The 16,477-nt window shown below is 43.0% G+C and overlaps 5 protein-coding genes across 5 annotated transcripts; 4 read left to right on the top strand and 1 right to left on the bottom strand.

Annotated features, from left to right (window-relative positions):
• Positions 1 to 1,111: 1,111 nt before the first annotated feature.
• On the top strand, positions 1,112 to 3,497 carry SS1G_10261 (predicted protein; the record flags this gene model as incomplete). Its single annotated transcript, XM_001588664.1, has 4 exons — positions 1,112 to 1,305; positions 1,363 to 1,682; positions 2,017 to 2,241; positions 2,515 to 3,497. The coding sequence occupies 4 exons, from the start codon at positions 1,112 to 1,114 to the stop codon at positions 3,495 to 3,497; spliced, it is 1,722 nt and encodes a 573-aa protein (XP_001588714.1).
• Positions 3,498 to 5,026: 1,529 nt separating this feature from the next.
• SS1G_10260 (conserved hypothetical protein) lies at positions 5,027 to 8,816 on the top strand (the record flags this gene model as incomplete). The annotated part of the gene is made up of 5 exons (XM_001588663.1): positions 5,027 to 5,393; positions 5,483 to 5,631; positions 5,884 to 6,306; positions 6,442 to 8,528; positions 8,582 to 8,816. The coding sequence occupies 5 exons, from the start codon at positions 5,027 to 5,029 to the stop codon at positions 8,814 to 8,816; spliced, it is 3,261 nt and encodes a 1,086-aa protein (XP_001588713.1).
• A 2,862-nt stretch (positions 8,817 to 11,678) lies between these two features.
• Positions 11,679 to 13,124, top strand: SS1G_10259 (hypothetical protein; the record flags this gene model as incomplete). The annotated part of the gene is made up of 2 exons (XM_001588662.1): positions 11,679 to 11,739; positions 11,857 to 13,124. 2 exons carry the CDS (start codon positions 11,679 to 11,681, stop codon positions 13,122 to 13,124), a joined length of 1,329 nt encoding a protein of 442 aa, XP_001588712.1.
• A 294-nt stretch (positions 13,125 to 13,418) lies between these two features.
• Positions 13,419 to 14,476, bottom strand: SS1G_10258 (hypothetical protein; the record flags this gene model as incomplete). The annotated part of the gene is made up of 2 exons (XM_001588661.1): positions 13,419 to 13,470; positions 13,746 to 14,476. The coding sequence occupies 2 exons, from the start codon at positions 14,474 to 14,476 to the stop codon at positions 13,419 to 13,421; spliced, it is 783 nt and encodes a 260-aa protein (XP_001588711.1).
• Positions 14,477 to 15,134: 658 nt separating this feature from the next.
• Positions 15,135 to 16,475, top strand: SS1G_10257 (hypothetical protein; the record flags this gene model as incomplete). The annotated part of the gene is made up of 2 exons (XM_001588660.1): positions 15,135 to 15,333; positions 15,382 to 16,475. 2 exons carry the CDS (start codon positions 15,135 to 15,137, stop codon positions 16,473 to 16,475), a joined length of 1,293 nt encoding a protein of 430 aa, XP_001588710.1.
• Between the last annotated feature and the right edge of the window lie 2 nt (positions 16,476 to 16,477).

Below are 16,477 nucleotides of genomic sequence, written 5' to 3'. Positions count from 1 at the left end.
AGGTACGCTGCCGAATTGAAGAATTTGACAGAAATATCAATCATGGAATCGCCAATTTCGGAGGGCGGAATGTTAGTAGGTGGCATCCTAGGTTCGTCCTCGTCCTCGTCCACGTCCACTTCCTCGTCCTTAGCCTTTAGACCGGACTCCACAATGCTACTGGTCGTACGCAATAGCAACAAAGTCCAGTCCTTTCGGCTACTTCAATTTACACCTTTCCAAACATGGATTAAGACTTTTCTGTTTCCTGCTTCCGGATGATAGAATCTGCAGCAAGGTGGATCAATTGTTACGAGGGTTGCCGTCTAGATCACGTGGAAGTGCTCTAGGCTCTCGAGGTGGTTTATAACTAGGCGTCAAGCAGGGACTTAAAGTAATGACAATAATGCAATTCGTAACTAATAGTGGAGTATACTAAATGATTGATCTTGAGCACGAAGCTCTATACAAAGGAAATCCATCTTGATTATATAGACCTTCGTGCCGATGGCTACTCAGTAGGATCAATGCAGCTCAGTACTGGGCTCACTGATCCTCACTGAGCCAATCACGTGATATTGATTGCACGTGAGAGTTTCCTGTTACTCGGCGTAACAGTAACAGAATTATGTAGTAGCAATCCTCTACATTTCAAATCACTAGCATTTAAAATCAGTCATCGGCCATATGTTGTATTCGTTATCTCAGGAATTGTTTTTTAGGCTGAAATCAGTCATCTAAGGTTAGCGGATTGTTCGAAGTAATATCCAGGTAAAAGAAACAGTTTCCTTCCACAGTAATCTACATATACCAAAGGGTTGGATAAAGAGAGGTCCTTCCACAATAATATCACGACGTGTACCGTATTAGCTAAGGTGTATCCTTAAGAATAGCACTTTCAACCTCGTGGTAACTTCCTTCTTTTAAACTTCACTTCCTATTTTCAACTTCATCCTCTCGGAGAACCGCTAATTATCCGACTTTCTCTAGAAAACCACAGAGAAATAGCAAGAGCCTAATACCGCGAAAATTGTGCGAAGGTGAAAGAAGGGTTCTTACTCCCTGCCACTGGTTATCTGCTCCAGAATAAGGAGTTGCTCGCCGACACATCGTCTCGATATACGTGCTAGCCATGGAGCCTCTGAGCCCCGTGGTCTTTCGCCGAAAAACTCTCACCAACTCTGCGGCTGAATTCGTCGAGAGAAGAATGGACATGAAGTTACTATCTCAACTTGACGATTCGACACGAGAGTTCAATGACTTACAGAATAACCCCGAATTTATTCCCGAGATCGACCGTTTTGCTCCTAGAGGGACCGTCGTAGAGTAGGTTTCTGTCTTCATTTTCCTGTGGACTTTCTTTTAACGGAATTTTCCATCCAGTACCGCCAAACTCTATAATCAGTCTAAGAAGAGCATGTTAAAATTCCGTTCCACACTTGCGAATTTTGCCGCTATGCTCAAGGACAGAAATGTAGGATCCAAACTCAACGTTGTCATCAAGGATCCAAGCGAGTTCACAATGGATTATATACTTGAGATTATTAACGGTCTGGGAAAAGCCAGTGAGCATCCCTCTAAGACAACATTATGCAAGAAGTTCATCAAGAGCTGCTACCGGAAAGTAGAAGGCAACAAAGACGTCATTGAAGGGTTCCTCACTATGATCCCTGATGACATCTATGGTTCCGTGATCTCTGGAGGTTTTACTTTGATTTTAGCTGCAAGTCTATGATTTACCCCACGTGTATCTAGGCATGATCTGAAATTTGACCTATGCCATCGCATTAGGCCATCGAGAAACACGTGAAAAAGCGCGAAGAAATTCAGAACTGGTTAGCAGAAATTCCCGAGATTGGAAACTATCCAGCGCTTATCGGGAATACATCAAGCCTCCATCCAATTACATACATGTGCAGATGCTATTATAGTCGCCATATTTACTGTTCTAGAGTGTATTTTGGATAAGATCACCAAGTCATGGATGGGTAAATCGTTCGTGGGTTTGTCCGAAGAGATATGACTGACAGATCGCAGCGAAAATAACCGAAAAGGTGGTCCAAAAGTTGCCATTGTCACACCCTAATGAAGAGGACCGCGAGCAGAAGCTGAGTGTAACCAGTGCATTGAAGCAATTGCAAGAAAAAATCAAAAATTTCCAAGCGGAAGTCAATATATGCGATCAGGAAAGGTTAGGACGGGTCGAAAGGGACCTTTGCGGTGTCAATAATAGCGTGACGTTTATCGCGGACCAAAATAGAGGTGGGTTCCTAGTCAATACTTTCGGTTTCGGATTTTCCCTAACTTTGACTCGGTAGAGATAAAGGATATGATGGTTACGTCCTGGAGGCAGGTCGCAACAGAACTTGACTTGAATGAAAGGAAGACTCGTAGGATAATTATGTCCTCAGTAAAAGACGCTTTCTATCATCTATGCGCTAGCAATCCGATTTTCAATGCTAAGAGTGGTGGATGTAAAGTTCCCTGTCCAATCCGGTTTGCAATAGCATCACTGCTAATAATCATCGATGATAGTGAATCATGAAGCAATAAAATCCCAACAAGAACAAAATGCGATATTAATGTGTTTTCTCAAGCAGAAAAACACTAGTTTAGCGTCGAAATGGCTCAAAGGATTCAAGGGATCTGCTTACGACCCAATGATGGATATGAAGGACTGTCTCGAGCACATAGCGTTACTTAACTCTGACGAGAAGGACATATCTCAGTGGATCCTCCACTCGGAAGAACATACCCAGTGGCTCCAAGAGGAGAAATCGAGCATTCTTGATATCGAACTCCAGACACCTACCACTTCCCTGAACAACCCAGTCTCCTTGAACAGTGCGCTGATCGCCACAATCCTCCGAAGCACAAATCAATTCCCGGTGCTCGCTTTCTTCTGTAGACATAGAAATCTCGAGTCTTCCTCTATGGAAAACCCGAGCTCCGTCGCTCTCGTCAAGAGTCTGACAGACCAACTTCTTAGGTTCATCGTTGATCACCGGCCCTTCATAGACCTCTCGCCATTGGAATACCAGAAGCTCTTTTCGAAAGCGAAGAAGAATCTTAACGATGGACTCTTGCTGCTGGATGCACTACTCTCGTCACTGCCAAGGGACGACATGGCCTTTGTTATTATTGATTCTCTCTCATACCTCAGGGGGAAGGGGGAAGAAAAGGTCATCGAAAAGCTGAAAACGATTTTTAGGAAGAGGAAAGACCTTGTCATAAAGGTGATGGTTACGGATGCGTTTGTTACCTCATATATCAAGAGAGTGAGGGACATTTCGCTCTATGTTCCCGATGTGGTTAGCGGATGCGGCGTGATTAATGTCGTTGAGAGCAGACACGAAATTGTGAGTATGACGAAGCGTCAACAAAACGCGAAAGAGGAAGATGAGGATTTCCCATCGGACGATGAGGATAACGACGAGGATGACGATGAGGATGAGGATGACGACGAGGAGGACGACGGGGAAGACAAGGAAGAGGATTCGGAGGATGAAGACAATTAATTTTTTCAGAAGTAATCAATGGAATACAACATCAAAAGCACGCCGAAGGCGATAAATATAGTTTGTGCATGCATTATTTTGATCAAATTAAGGATATATATCCTACGGTAATAGTCGGCTACTTGGAAGGCCGACTACTTCGTAGTCGGGGAAAGCGAATATCTCTCGAAAGGAAATTGTCCCTTTTGTTTTCCGATACCAAAACCTCATATTCAATTTTATAAGGTTGGAACGGGACAATTCACTTTTAGGTGGAGTGGGAAAAGCTCTTGACTTATGCCAAACTAGCAGACTTGTCTTGTTCACTTGTCCGTGAGAATGAGTGGCCCATGCTTTGACAGATCGCAGATTCGCTTCCCTTCCCTTCCCTTCCTTTGCTGTATTATGTTTTTAAGATGACCAATTTTAGACAATTTATGCTTGTTAAAAAAAGAAAGAATACAACATAAGGATTTAATATCGAAAATTAAAGTTTCAATGTTCGTAATAACAGAGCTGTATAAATAAGAAGGGCTAATTCTTATAGAAATGTTTCAGATCTTCTGTACTATGTAGATATATTCTTTACCGAGTACATACCACCAAGTGAATAGTTCTAGAATTTTTCACACTCGTCAACTTTCTTTTGGTTAGTCCCTAATACCTATGTCATGCTAAATTAATTTTGACCAGGTCTAGATCGTTGAGCCAATGAATTTTATAATCTCGCTTTAGTTCTTGAATATGATATTTACGTAGTATTAATTCAATTCGTCCGAAATCCGGATCTATTCAATCGCATGGAAAAGAACAATAAGTAAGTGGGACGGATCTCAATAGTGTAGGGCACCGCGCTGTTGATAAATGTTTCTAAACGCTCTACTCTGTATATCCATATTAATCTGGCTCTCTCTGTACTCCGTACATGTAACTCCATTGTACGAAGCATAACCTTATCGTTTATTTGACTTTTCCCTTGTGGGGTTCACGGTGATCAAAACTTTATATAATAATCCTAGTGTGAAGTCTAAAAGGCCAGCCGCAGCCATAGCCGACTCTAGAAGCAAGTCTTTCTTTAATCAATCCACATTTGTCACCACGTCTTTTCTTCCGCGATAGCTTTTAACCTTTACTCATCCTATTTTCTCTCAGCAGCCATCTCCATCCAGCCCAGACCACCTATTCTCTTCAGCGCGATGCAGATATATTGAATATGCGACAGATACATTGACGAAAATTTCAACCACTCGAGCACCACCGCGGGCTGGAGTTTTTCGGCACCTTGGAGGAAGGACATAAGCTAGTAGAGCTTGCGCGGCAACGTTCCGGAAAATAATTCGACGACTCCTTTGGCCAATGCAATACTCCTGATGAATTGGAAATATCTTACAGAGGGTAAATCGAATTGGTACGACAGGAAATAATACTATTGAGGGAATTGTTTGGGAGTGTTCCGAATCATCCGATTACGAGGACGGATATTTGGTTCAAATCAACACCTAGACATACTCCTCGATTCCTTGTGCGAGTAAATATACAACGGTCTGGAGATGAGGATTGGTATCAGGTTGCAACTTGGCCTGGTCGTCCTGCTGGCTTCTCTTGTTCCATTGATTGTGCTTGCTCTTGCTACCTGGTTCAATAATTACAGTTTCACAGTCAACGTCAAAGAGAATGCACTCAGTCTCACCGCATCCCTCAAAGCTGCTTCGGTTGCTTCTGATTTACTCTTAATCCGGGCCACATGTTCAACAATTGTCACTAGGATTCTTATCCAGCAGGCTATTCGTGACTTTTATCAAGGAAAGCCCAATTGGGCTGAAGCAAGAGACGATGTTCAAAGTGGTTTAGCTTCTGGTGGACTATCTGCGTTACTTCAAGTCATTATCTTCTCGAGGAATGAGACGGGTTCAGCCAGTGGGATATTGAATGTCACGGCTAATGCATCCGGTAGATTGCCTTCCTTCATAGATACAACGTATACTGATCGCGCGGAGGTGCTGCAGATATTCAACTCCCCTATAATAACTCAAATGATCAGCCCGCTTTTCTAGGCGATGCCGATCAGGGCTACCCACCGAGTTTGTACCCGAATATTTCGTATATTCCAACCACAAGCTCCGACCCAAATGATCCGGGGACGAATTTTACAGAGGTATATGCATTCGCCGATTATCCACTCAACAAAAGTGCCGCCCTTCTTCTAGGGCCTCTGCAGATTAACAGTACTTATGCTTTGGTATCACTGACACTGCCCATCATTGCGAACTCGAACCCCGATTACGTATTAGGTTATATGACTGTAGTAGCAGCTGCAACTTCGCTGATTGATGTTGTTTACTCTCGAGAGGGCTTAGATAACACAGGTATAGTGTTGATAGTGGGAACTAATCGGCGAGAAAACCAGTTTTCATACGCAAAGAGACCAGCTACAGCAACCTACGAACCCAGCCTCCATAACTTGACGAAAGCGACTGTCAAATATGTCTTTCCCCCATATCCTCTCGTTGGACAAACCGATAGACATTCGGTCTACAATTCGAACTTAACTAAATACGGAACCTCAAACTTCAGCGAAGGTCAATATCCGGCCATTTTACATGGGTTCGGAGAACGGAACCCGAAAGTCAATAATGCCAGTAGTTATATCACAACCACAAACGAGCAAGGAGCAAAAGTTGCTGTAGGTTGGGCGAGACCACAGAGTGATTTGGTTGATTGGCTTTTGTTAGTAGAACAAGCTCATTCTGAAGCTTGGGAACCCATCATCAAGCTCCGGAATATCTTACTTGCATGTGTTTTTGGCACATTTGGGTTGATTCTCCTTGTGGTAAGTTGTTAACTCATGATTTTCAATGCACTCTTTATACAATTCATCTTCTAGCGTCGACTATTGTTTAGAGGCCATTCATTCTCTAGCGAATTAGATGAGTTATTTCCATTCAAAGTTGCTAATCATGACAAGGTTATACCAATGGCTCATTTCAGTGTTCGTCCGATCAGAAGGATAAGAGATGCCACGAAACAATCCATTCAACCGCCCGGCTACACTCCTCGTCCAAGTATAGATGACGAGCCATACGGTGACCTAGAAGCCGTCGAGAATAACTCGAGCGGATCTAAAAAGACGGGGTTCTTAGTTCGGTTGCGAAGATTAACACATCCAGGTCGGCGCGTGCCGAGAGAAGAAAAATCGGAGGCCGATAGACGAAGAGATTTCAAGATTCCCGGAAAGGTCCCAGAACGAAAGCATTTGATACAAGACGAGCTTACTGATTTGACTTCGAAATTTAACGAAATGAGCGACGAGTTATTGCTACAATACACGAGTCTCGAATCCAAGGTGGCTGAGCGCACAGAAGAACTCGAACATTCTAAGAAGGCTGCAGAGGCCGCAAATGAGAGCAAGACGTTATTCATTGCCAACATCTCTCATGAGTTGAAAACTCCATTGAACGGCATCTTAGGATTGTGTGCTGTATGCATGGGTGAAGATGATTTGCCAAGTATCAAACGTTCATTAAAGACGGTTTATAAATCTGGCGATCTCTTACTGAATTTGCTGAATGATCTTTTGACTTTCAGTAAGAATCAAATTGGGCAACAATTGAATTTGGAAGAAAAAGAATTTCGTCTGTCTGATGTCAAAGAGCAAATCAAGAACATATTTCGAAAACAAGTGGACGAAGGCGGCATCAACTTTGGAGTTCACTTCTTGGGTACCGAAAGTACGGATGGATCCGCGATTGAGAACCCAACCGGAAAGCCCTTACCAGCTCTCGGCCCTAATGGTATTGGTAGATTGAAGGACATGTGTTTATGGGGAGATCAACACAGGATTCTCCAAATCATAATCAATTTAGTCAGCAACAGTCTCAAATTCACACCACCAGGGGGTAAAGTGGAAGTCAGAATCAGATGTATGGGTGAATTAGAATCATCACCTGATGGTATTAATAGCCGAAATTCCATGGGTTCGAAGCAGAGCTCGCAAAGGAAAAATGCTAGGGGTCGCAATGGCTCTGGCTCGAATGCTTCAGGGCACACTTCAACGTATTTGTGCGGACAATTATCACGGACGACATCTGGTGCCAAGCCATCTGGTACTGCACTTGTGATCAATCCTATGGACCCAAGAGCTCGTATCCAGCTAAACGAGAGGTCGGCTACTCCGCCACCTAGTAATTCTAGGACTTTGTGGTTTTCAATAGAGGTTGAGGATACCGGGCCTGGCATTCCAGAGCATCTACAGGAGCGGGTTTTCGAACCTTTCGTACAGGCTGATCTGGGATTAAACAGGAAATACGGAGGAACAGGGCTAGGGTTGAGTATTTGCTCTCAATTAGCTGGCCTTATGGGAGGTTCTATTTCTCTCGTCAGTACACTTGGGGAAGGTTCCACATTCAATGTTCAAATACCATTGAGATTCATCAAGGAGCGAGCGCCAAGTACTTCTAGTTCAGATGTTATTGGCTCTCGACCAACAAGCGTAGTTTCACAACCAGAATTCGATCGTCATACCCCCAAGGGTTCTATTGATACGTCGACTGCTGTTGGCTCCCCTGGAAAGGGATCTAGTGGCGTTGGGTATTCTATGGATACTCAACCTCGATTAGTTGGGCTAAGACAACCTTTTTTTACATCATCCCCTACACCCCCACCTAACGAGGACAACGCAAAAACTCAACTCGCTGCACTTGATCGTGCTACCAAAGAGAAATCCGGGGGCAAGAAAATAAGAGTTTTGGTTGCCGAAGACAATCTTGTCAATCAAGAGGTGGTTCTTCGCATGCTTAAACTTGAGGATGTGTATGATGTGGTAATCGCCAAGGATGGTCAGGAGGCATACGACATGGTAAAGCAAAGTATGGAAGAAGGCAAATTCTTCAACTTGATTTTCATGGACATACAAATGCCAAATCTTGATGGACTGCAAAGCACGAGATTAATCAGAGAAATGGGTTATTCTGCTCCAATTGTAGCATTGACTGCCTTCGCCGAAGAGAGCAATGTTAAAGAATGCTATGAGTCGGGAATGGATCATTTCCTAAGGTTTGTTCTCAATTTACCTACTTTAACTACAGCCAGAAACTAATCATTCTCAGCAAACCCATTCGGCGACCAGCTCTCAAGCAAGTTCTTAAGAAGTTTGCCACCATTCCGGAAGAGACGGAAGATTCCTCCCTCACCCGTAAAAGCACACCCGAAAAAGGTCAAGCCTCGAAACAAGACACAGGCCCAACATCTACTTCGACATCCACTCCCTCGGCAAATTCCGTTACTGAACTCGTCAAAACCAACGGAACCCCTTCACCACCCTTACCTTCCACCACTACATAGCATAACCGCAACACAACAAATATAACTCGTTTAATTTTGCATTCTACACATCTTTGTATTTTCATCAGGATACCCCGCTCACTATACACGAGTAAGCATTTTAATATTTATAGCGCGCGATTCGAATGACACGAATTTTCTTTATCTAGCTAAAGCCTCCGAAGTTATATCTCGAGGGAAATCATTGGTCTTAGGCCCATCAATTATTTGATTAAAAATATTTTATCATGGCGTTTGGAGCGAACACGGGAAGACCAATGAGACGATTTGATACAAAAGTTCACTGGACATGGTTGTTCGGTATGATTGCTTGGCCTTTTCTTTTTATTTAAACTTTTTATTTGCGAAACAGTCGGAGAACATTTCATTTCAGATGGATGGGTGTGGAATTGTTTGGAATTTGAGGTTGGAAGTTCGAATATTGGCATGACAGAATAATGAAAGATGAAGGATGAGAGATGAGAGGAGATAGTGGGTGGGTGGATGAATGAATACATGGATGGATAAGTAGGTGGAGTAAAGAAGGAGTTTGATTTGGATAGGATCTAAGAAATGATAGGGCATGGATGTTATGACAGTATACGCGATGTTGAAGAGTGCATAACAGGGGTTTATCTTAGCATAGGAGGAGGTTCGGAGGAGAAATTTTGATGTATAGAAATAATGACATCGATTTCTCACTCGTTTTTTTTTTATCTTCTGCAGTTTTGGATGGATGGATGGATGCGTGAATATGTGAGGCGGTACGTGAACGCGTGAGTGCATGAAGAAGCGTGCTGCGCGCGAAAAGAAGAAATAATCTTAATTAATGCATTATTAAACAGGGAAGAAAAGTATGTATAAGTAGGTAATTAACGCGTGTATGTGTAGAGTATCATTTGCCAAATCTCGATCATTAATCTTCATTCGGCTTGGAACGTATAATAGAAGCGTAGAAACTCCTATCGTGTTCAGGGTCATTAATTTGGGTTTGGCCATGGATTTGAGGGTGGTTGGTTGATAATTGATGATTGGTTGATTGGTTGGATGGAGATAAATGAAAAATTGTTAAAGATTATATTTTTTTCTTGTTATATCTTTAAGTTTATTTAATATTAGTTATGGGTGGGATGAATGCGGAGGTTAAAGTTATTACTTTATAAATAATTCAAGACACGATGATATCATGATTAGTATGTAAAATATATAGGATAGACAAAACGATAATATGATATGATATGATGTCAAGATACTGAGTAAGGTTAAATACCTAATAGTGATTATAGTTAAACTTCAAAACAAGCGCGTATCTTTCGCGTTTATCCCACGCGTGGTTTTAAGCTTAGTACGGAGTACATCAGTGCGGAGTATGGTGCAATAGGTGCATAACCTGAAGGTGCGTGGATCCAATTAATTCAATGCAACCCCTTCATTCTCGTCTACGGAATAATACCCGAGTTATTTGGCTCCAACCACAACTCACATCGCCTCCCTCTAGGAAATACGGCAAACCCCTCCTAAACCCTCCCTTCCAATCCAATCACTACCTATTCTTGAAACACTTCCCCCGTAAGATTTACGCATCGCACATATACTTCGTATAAGACTTACATACTAGGTACCCAATAACAAAACTCCCCCGCACGCAGCAAGACCCAAAACCAACCCTCTCGCCAAGATCCCCCCATATCCATATCCATACGCATTGCCCCTTTCCACCCTTACACATACATACCTATACATATACATACAAAATCCCATCCCATCCCATCCCATCCACTAATCGCAACTATCGCTGCGGCACCCACACATACAAATCGCGACAATTTCGCGACAATCTCGCGAGTTTCGCGTGTACAGTCGCGTTAACAAATCAAATCGTTCATATATTACTTGATACTTTGTGCAGTCATGATCAGTGCACCTAAGATGTTGTGCTTGTGCTTGTGCATCGACTTCGGGGTGAGATGATGAGATGTGAGTCAGAGGGTTGTTCGTGGTATGGGTGGGACGGGTTGGATGGATTTTTTTGTGCGGGATTTTGGGGGACGGGAAGAAGGATTGAAGGATTGAAGGATATGGAGATTTGGATTGGGGAGGAGGGATTTTGGTACGGGTTAGGTGGAGTAATTGGAGGTATATAGAGGAGGGGGAGGGACTGAGGTTGTTTCTTTTTGTTTTGTAAATTTTTGGGTTTTATTTGAGGTGGATTTGTGATTTGTGATTGAATTTTTTGAGGTGGTACGGTTACACTATTTGTTCAATTGCAGTTGATGAGGACGAGGGATCTTTTCATCCTTATTGTTATTGCCATTATCACTGTAATTGAGAGGGATTATATCCTTACGAGGGTATTTGGAATTGTCTATTCATTCGTTTGGTATCTGGAGCCAGTTGGACTTCCCGTCTCAATTGATCTTTCAACCACCAAATCTTCATTTATAACCCACTTCAAAGGATTACCGACGACATCTAAGTATCAACATCAAGCAGGACTTGACATCTTATTCCTCCAATTTCTTTCCCCAACGATATGCGCAAGTTATGGCCACCACTAGCACAACAGCCAACCGCCTATGGCGATCCCACAGCATCCTTAGCAATATTCTCGCCCACCTAGACACCTCCTCGCGATGTTCCCTCCGCCTTTTATCCAAGGAAATCTGCACTTTAATCACCAGTGACGTTTTTCTCCGAACCCGTTTAACTTTTACTCCTACCTCTCTCACCCGTCCCTCTCGTCTGGAAGGTCTCTCCCGGATTGGAAAATATATCCAACACCTCATATTCTACATGCCGCATACCAATGCTACATTTTTGCCTCCTTTATTAAACCCCATCACCGGTCAGGAGATTAGCTTTTTGTATACTCCTCATACCAGCATGGCTTCTCACGATGAAAGACCTAGTAATCGACGTCCGAAATACGGATGTCCAGAACTAGGTGAGATATTAACGCAACAATATTCACCACTCTTCCACGCCGCGACAAATATCTCCGCGTTTATTAAAGCGCTATCTCATATACCCAATCTACGTCATCTGACAATTTCATGCCCAGATCAAGATCCGGCACAGAGGTATAGGAGAGACATTGTGGATTATGCACTTATAAGCTTGCGTATTTCCATTGAGCGAGCACCGTTACTAAAGTTGGAGAAATTGTCTATCCACATTCATCCATCTGGACTTCAATATTTGCGCCACATGCCTGGATTCGGATGTACACCATCTGCAGGACGACGATGGAGACAAATACGGAAACTCAGTATTACGATGGATTCATGGGATTTCCAGAGTTTATTACCTGGTCGCGATCATTTGAAAATTCTCGATGATTATATTCGAAATTTCGCGTCGCATTTGGAGAAAGTGAGTTTTGGATGGCATGGAAGGAAAGGTCCTTGCCCATTCTCTTTATCTAGAGATCCACTATTCGCACCTCCAAGAAAGACGGTGAAGTTATTTGGAGAAGTGACGTCCCCAATGTCGCCATTACCAGCTGCTCCTCCAAGGCCACCGATGGTATTTCCAAAATTGCGATATATGCAAGTGAGGAATGCTACGATGTCGGAACAGCAAGTCGCAGATTTTGTCTATGAACATCGTCATACGGTAAAAGAATTCGATTTTGAGAATACGTCGTTGATTAATGGTGGGACTTGGGAGCGGGCATTGGCGCCTCTGACGTCGAGAAATAGTCGAGGAAGTGAAGAATGGTTATCGCAGCCTAGCGGATCTGGTGTTGAAAGTTTGCAATATCAAAGTGGAAGTGATTTATATGACATTGAGGAGGCGCCCGAGGTTATTGAAACTTTGTCTGGGGTGACGTTGGCTGATACGAAGGAGTCGTCGATGACTGGTACAAAGCTTATGAAAAAGAGGTCGCATCATCGTAGACGAAGACGCAAGCATAAGCAAAAGGAGAAAGAAAGAAATGAAGATGATGATGATCCCGATGAAGAGGTAAAGCTAAAGGTTTCAGCTCCAATACCAATAGCTGCGCCTTCAATTGAGTTATTACAGCCAATGACTTTCAATCCAAACATCCAGGGCGTTCAGCGTAACTTTGAGAAGGAGGATGCCCAACAGGAATTAATTGACGATCCTGAGAAGAGGATGACTGCTTTGAAGAAGGCAAGGGAAGCCGTCCTGAAGCAACTTGGTAAAGAATTTTGCAAGACTCAAGATAAAAAAGAACGGGTATCGACAGCCTGGCCCAAGCCTTTGCAGTTGGGAGCTTCATGCTCATCCCCAAAGAAGTCCGTAGGATTTTTCGGCCATGGGAGTAGTACCGCATTGGTACCTTTGATGTTTAGTCGGTATTAACCAACGGGGGTTGGGTGGTGGGTTTGGCATTTTATGATTACCTTGACATGATCTATGAATAATGAATTATGATATCGCGCCCGAAAGTCATGTCCCTGTTTTGATTGCTACTATTGAAACTGCTCTTTTTATGAGCGACGGTAAAGATGTACCTGGTATCGCATGTTTTCCAATGGAATCGGGTATCGAAGGGTTTCTGGCAATCTAAACCACTGAGAGTCCTCGGAATGGATTTTAACCCAGTCAGGGATGCTCTCTTTTCCTCTAGACTTCTGTGTCTCGATCAGAAAATGGTCAAGCAGAAACTTCATTGGATATTTCTTCTCTTCTGTTCCAACTTTGGTCTCTGAATATGATCCCGGGCTATCAACAACTAGGAGAAGCGATCCTGTTGGAAGAACCGACGTAATATTCAGCAAGAAAGCCGTCGTCTTGCTAATCGATGCAGTGTACAGTTCATTCAAGGTAAAGAATAAAGTAACAAGAACTGGCTTTTTGCCAAATAGATTACCAAGATCGGTTTTACTCATTGCTAATACATCATGTTCTAAGAACTTTGTCGTGAAATCCTCGGGCTTAACAAGAGCCGAGTTTGCTTCTCTGGCAGATGCGCTCGCATACTTCGATATTGGCGGAGGAGTTATGATGCTGGTGTGAAGTTTGTTAATAATATTTGCCCAAGATGCTGTATCGACGAGTAGCAATTCGATATTATCATTTACGTCGGATAAATTGAGAGAAGCCATTGCTTCATCAGTGGTGTCTGAGGTCGTTTCCGTGATTGAAGCTTTGAATCCATGCTTTAAAAACCCTCCAAATGCGATGACTTCTGCTGCTCCTCCACCAAAGGAGACAACTCGTGATTTTGACCTAGAAGAAGTCGTGGATGGCGTGTCGTTCGCTACCTCGGATTCGACTCCCATCTGAGCGCTCTCGTCACGTGGCATAATTTCCCCAAGATGTTCTTGAAGATCCAAAAGAATCGAAGCATAACATAATGATCTGCTAGGTGACCATCTTGCAGAATAGACTTCGAGATATTCTTCTTTGCCAAACGCACGACTAAAGTCTCTATCGTATAAAGCTCCTTTAACATCTTGCAGCAGCTGATGAAAATCATCAGAATTGATGACATCCGAATATGTGTCTCTGAAAACATTCAATAGAAGTTGCTGTAATTTTGCAGGAAGAAGAGATTCTTTAGGTACATCTTTCTCCTCTTCTGGCTCCGTCTTCTTGGGTTTTGGTTCGGCTTTTTTGGTAAATCCTGGACCTTTCCATCCTGGACGTCCAGCATGGTCTTTACCAACCACTTTGCCATAGTCCTTACCAAATTTTCCGTTTTTACCCATGATTAAGTTTATATTCAAGCTTTTTGGTTGAATATGAAGTGTTATCGATTTGTTGGTGGAGTTGAAAAGAAATCTTTTGCAGTGGAAGAGATTCTTTTCGCTTGAGAATTTTACACTAGCGCGAGATTTGAATATCCCCAGATTTTAACTGTATTTAAATAGAAACTCATTACATACGGAGTGAATAGGTATTTATTGAGGAGCCATTTGGTTTTTCAGTTGGTAGGGCTGAGTAAAGGCATTGCGAAAATCCACAATAATGTTTCGACGTGGAATTGGTTATTCGTTCATTGCATTCCCCTCTGGCAAGGAAACAGGAAAATGTCCCCGGTGAGCTTGTCAATATAGCAAGTTCACAACATTTTTTCAATGTTCCCATTCACGTTTAACAACCACACTTGTTTTCAAGGCTATCAAATACATATCAATACATTAATGTTCTGTTAACGGTTCAATTTTTTTTTTCAAGGCGAGTCTTATCGTGGTGACGAATAATTACATGCCATGGTAATTGAGACACCTCCCATTTGGTGGTGTTAATCTTGTGAGTGAGAGCTAAAACTGCTAATCAATCCTTCTTTCCAAACTTAAATTCCACCTCTCAACACCAACTTCCGTTTACATAACCCTCAATGATAATTATATAGAAACTGCCAGTATGCCTGGCCTCGTTCGAAAGCTTCTTATCTTTGCCGCCATTGATGGCTTGATTCTGCAACCAACGGCGCAAAAAGGCCAGCGCCCCGCCCCCGCAACGAAGATCACGTATAAAGATAAGCATGTCGGACCAGCATCTTATGATTCTCACGATTACGAGGGGCCGTCTGCCAAAGGCTTTGAAGCATTCGGGATTGTCGGTATGCATTTGCGATATTGACAGTGCCCCAGTTGTCTGACATCTTTAGGTCTCTTGACGGTTTCTAAAAGCTCCTTCTTAATATCGATTACGAAAAGGGAACAAGTCGCACAAATACAAGGAAAACCTATATATGTTATTACTGAAGTAGCTTTGACCCCTCTAGCTTCCAGGATAGAAGCAGAGAACTCGATCAACAAAACAAGAGCGGGATTGTTAAAGAGTAGTATTGAAGATCATGGATTGGACGACAGTGATAGTGAGGATGACGAAGTCAATGTTAGTGACGAAGTGGAGGACGATACAGCAATAGAAACACATACAAGAACGAGCAGTGTGGCCGAAGATGTAATTTCGAAGAAGGGAGGGTATGGGAGATTCGCTCAAAAATGGTTCTCGAAGAAAGGATGGGCTGTGGACCAGAAGAGGAACCTGGGAATGAGCACTGAACCGTATGCTGCACGAGAGCAAGATGCCAGGTCTGCCGACGTAGCAGCTACCACTTCAAAGGATGCTGAAGTGGAACCTGAGGTTTTGATTTCCGATGAGGTCAGGGACATTGAAAATGTTGGAAAGTCTGACAAGGTTAAGAACGTTCAGGATATTGCTGAGAGCATGCTGCCAAAGTTACTGCGTACGACACAAATATTGTTTGGGACCTCCCGGAGTTACTATTTTTCTTACGATCATGATATCACAAGAAGTTTGGCCAATAAAAGGAACACAAACTCTGAATTGCCATTGCATAAGGAAGTCGATCCACTCTTCTTCTGGAACCGACACCTTCTGTTACCATTTATTGATGCTGGGCAAGCTTCACTTGCCTTGCCTATTATGCAGGGCTTCGTAGGACAACGAGCATTTGTAATGGATAGCAATCCGCCAAAGCCTGTTGTAGGTTCGGACACTGAGAAGACCTCCATGGAACTGAATGAGATCACAACAGATAGTTCGGATGAACAAATCTCCACAGCACGTGTTAGTGCAGATAAGCCATATCTATTGACATTAGTGTCTAGAAGATCGGTTAAGCGTGCCGGGCTTAGATATCTTCGTCGAGGTGTGGATGAGGACGGCAATACCGCCAATGGTGTGGAGACGGAGCAAATTTTAATCAGATTCTACTTGGGCTCCTTCAAGTAAGA

This window comes from Sclerotinia sclerotiorum, genomic scaffold (genome assembly GCF_000146945.2).
Source record: "Sclerotinia sclerotiorum 1980 UF-70 scaffold_15 genomic scaffold, whole genome shotgun sequence".
Lineage (NCBI taxonomy): Eukaryota > Fungi > Ascomycota > Leotiomycetes > Helotiales > Sclerotiniaceae > Sclerotinia > Sclerotinia sclerotiorum.
The sequence above is the reverse complement of the archived record's forward strand: the minus strand, read 5'-3'. Positions and strand labels throughout refer to the sequence as shown.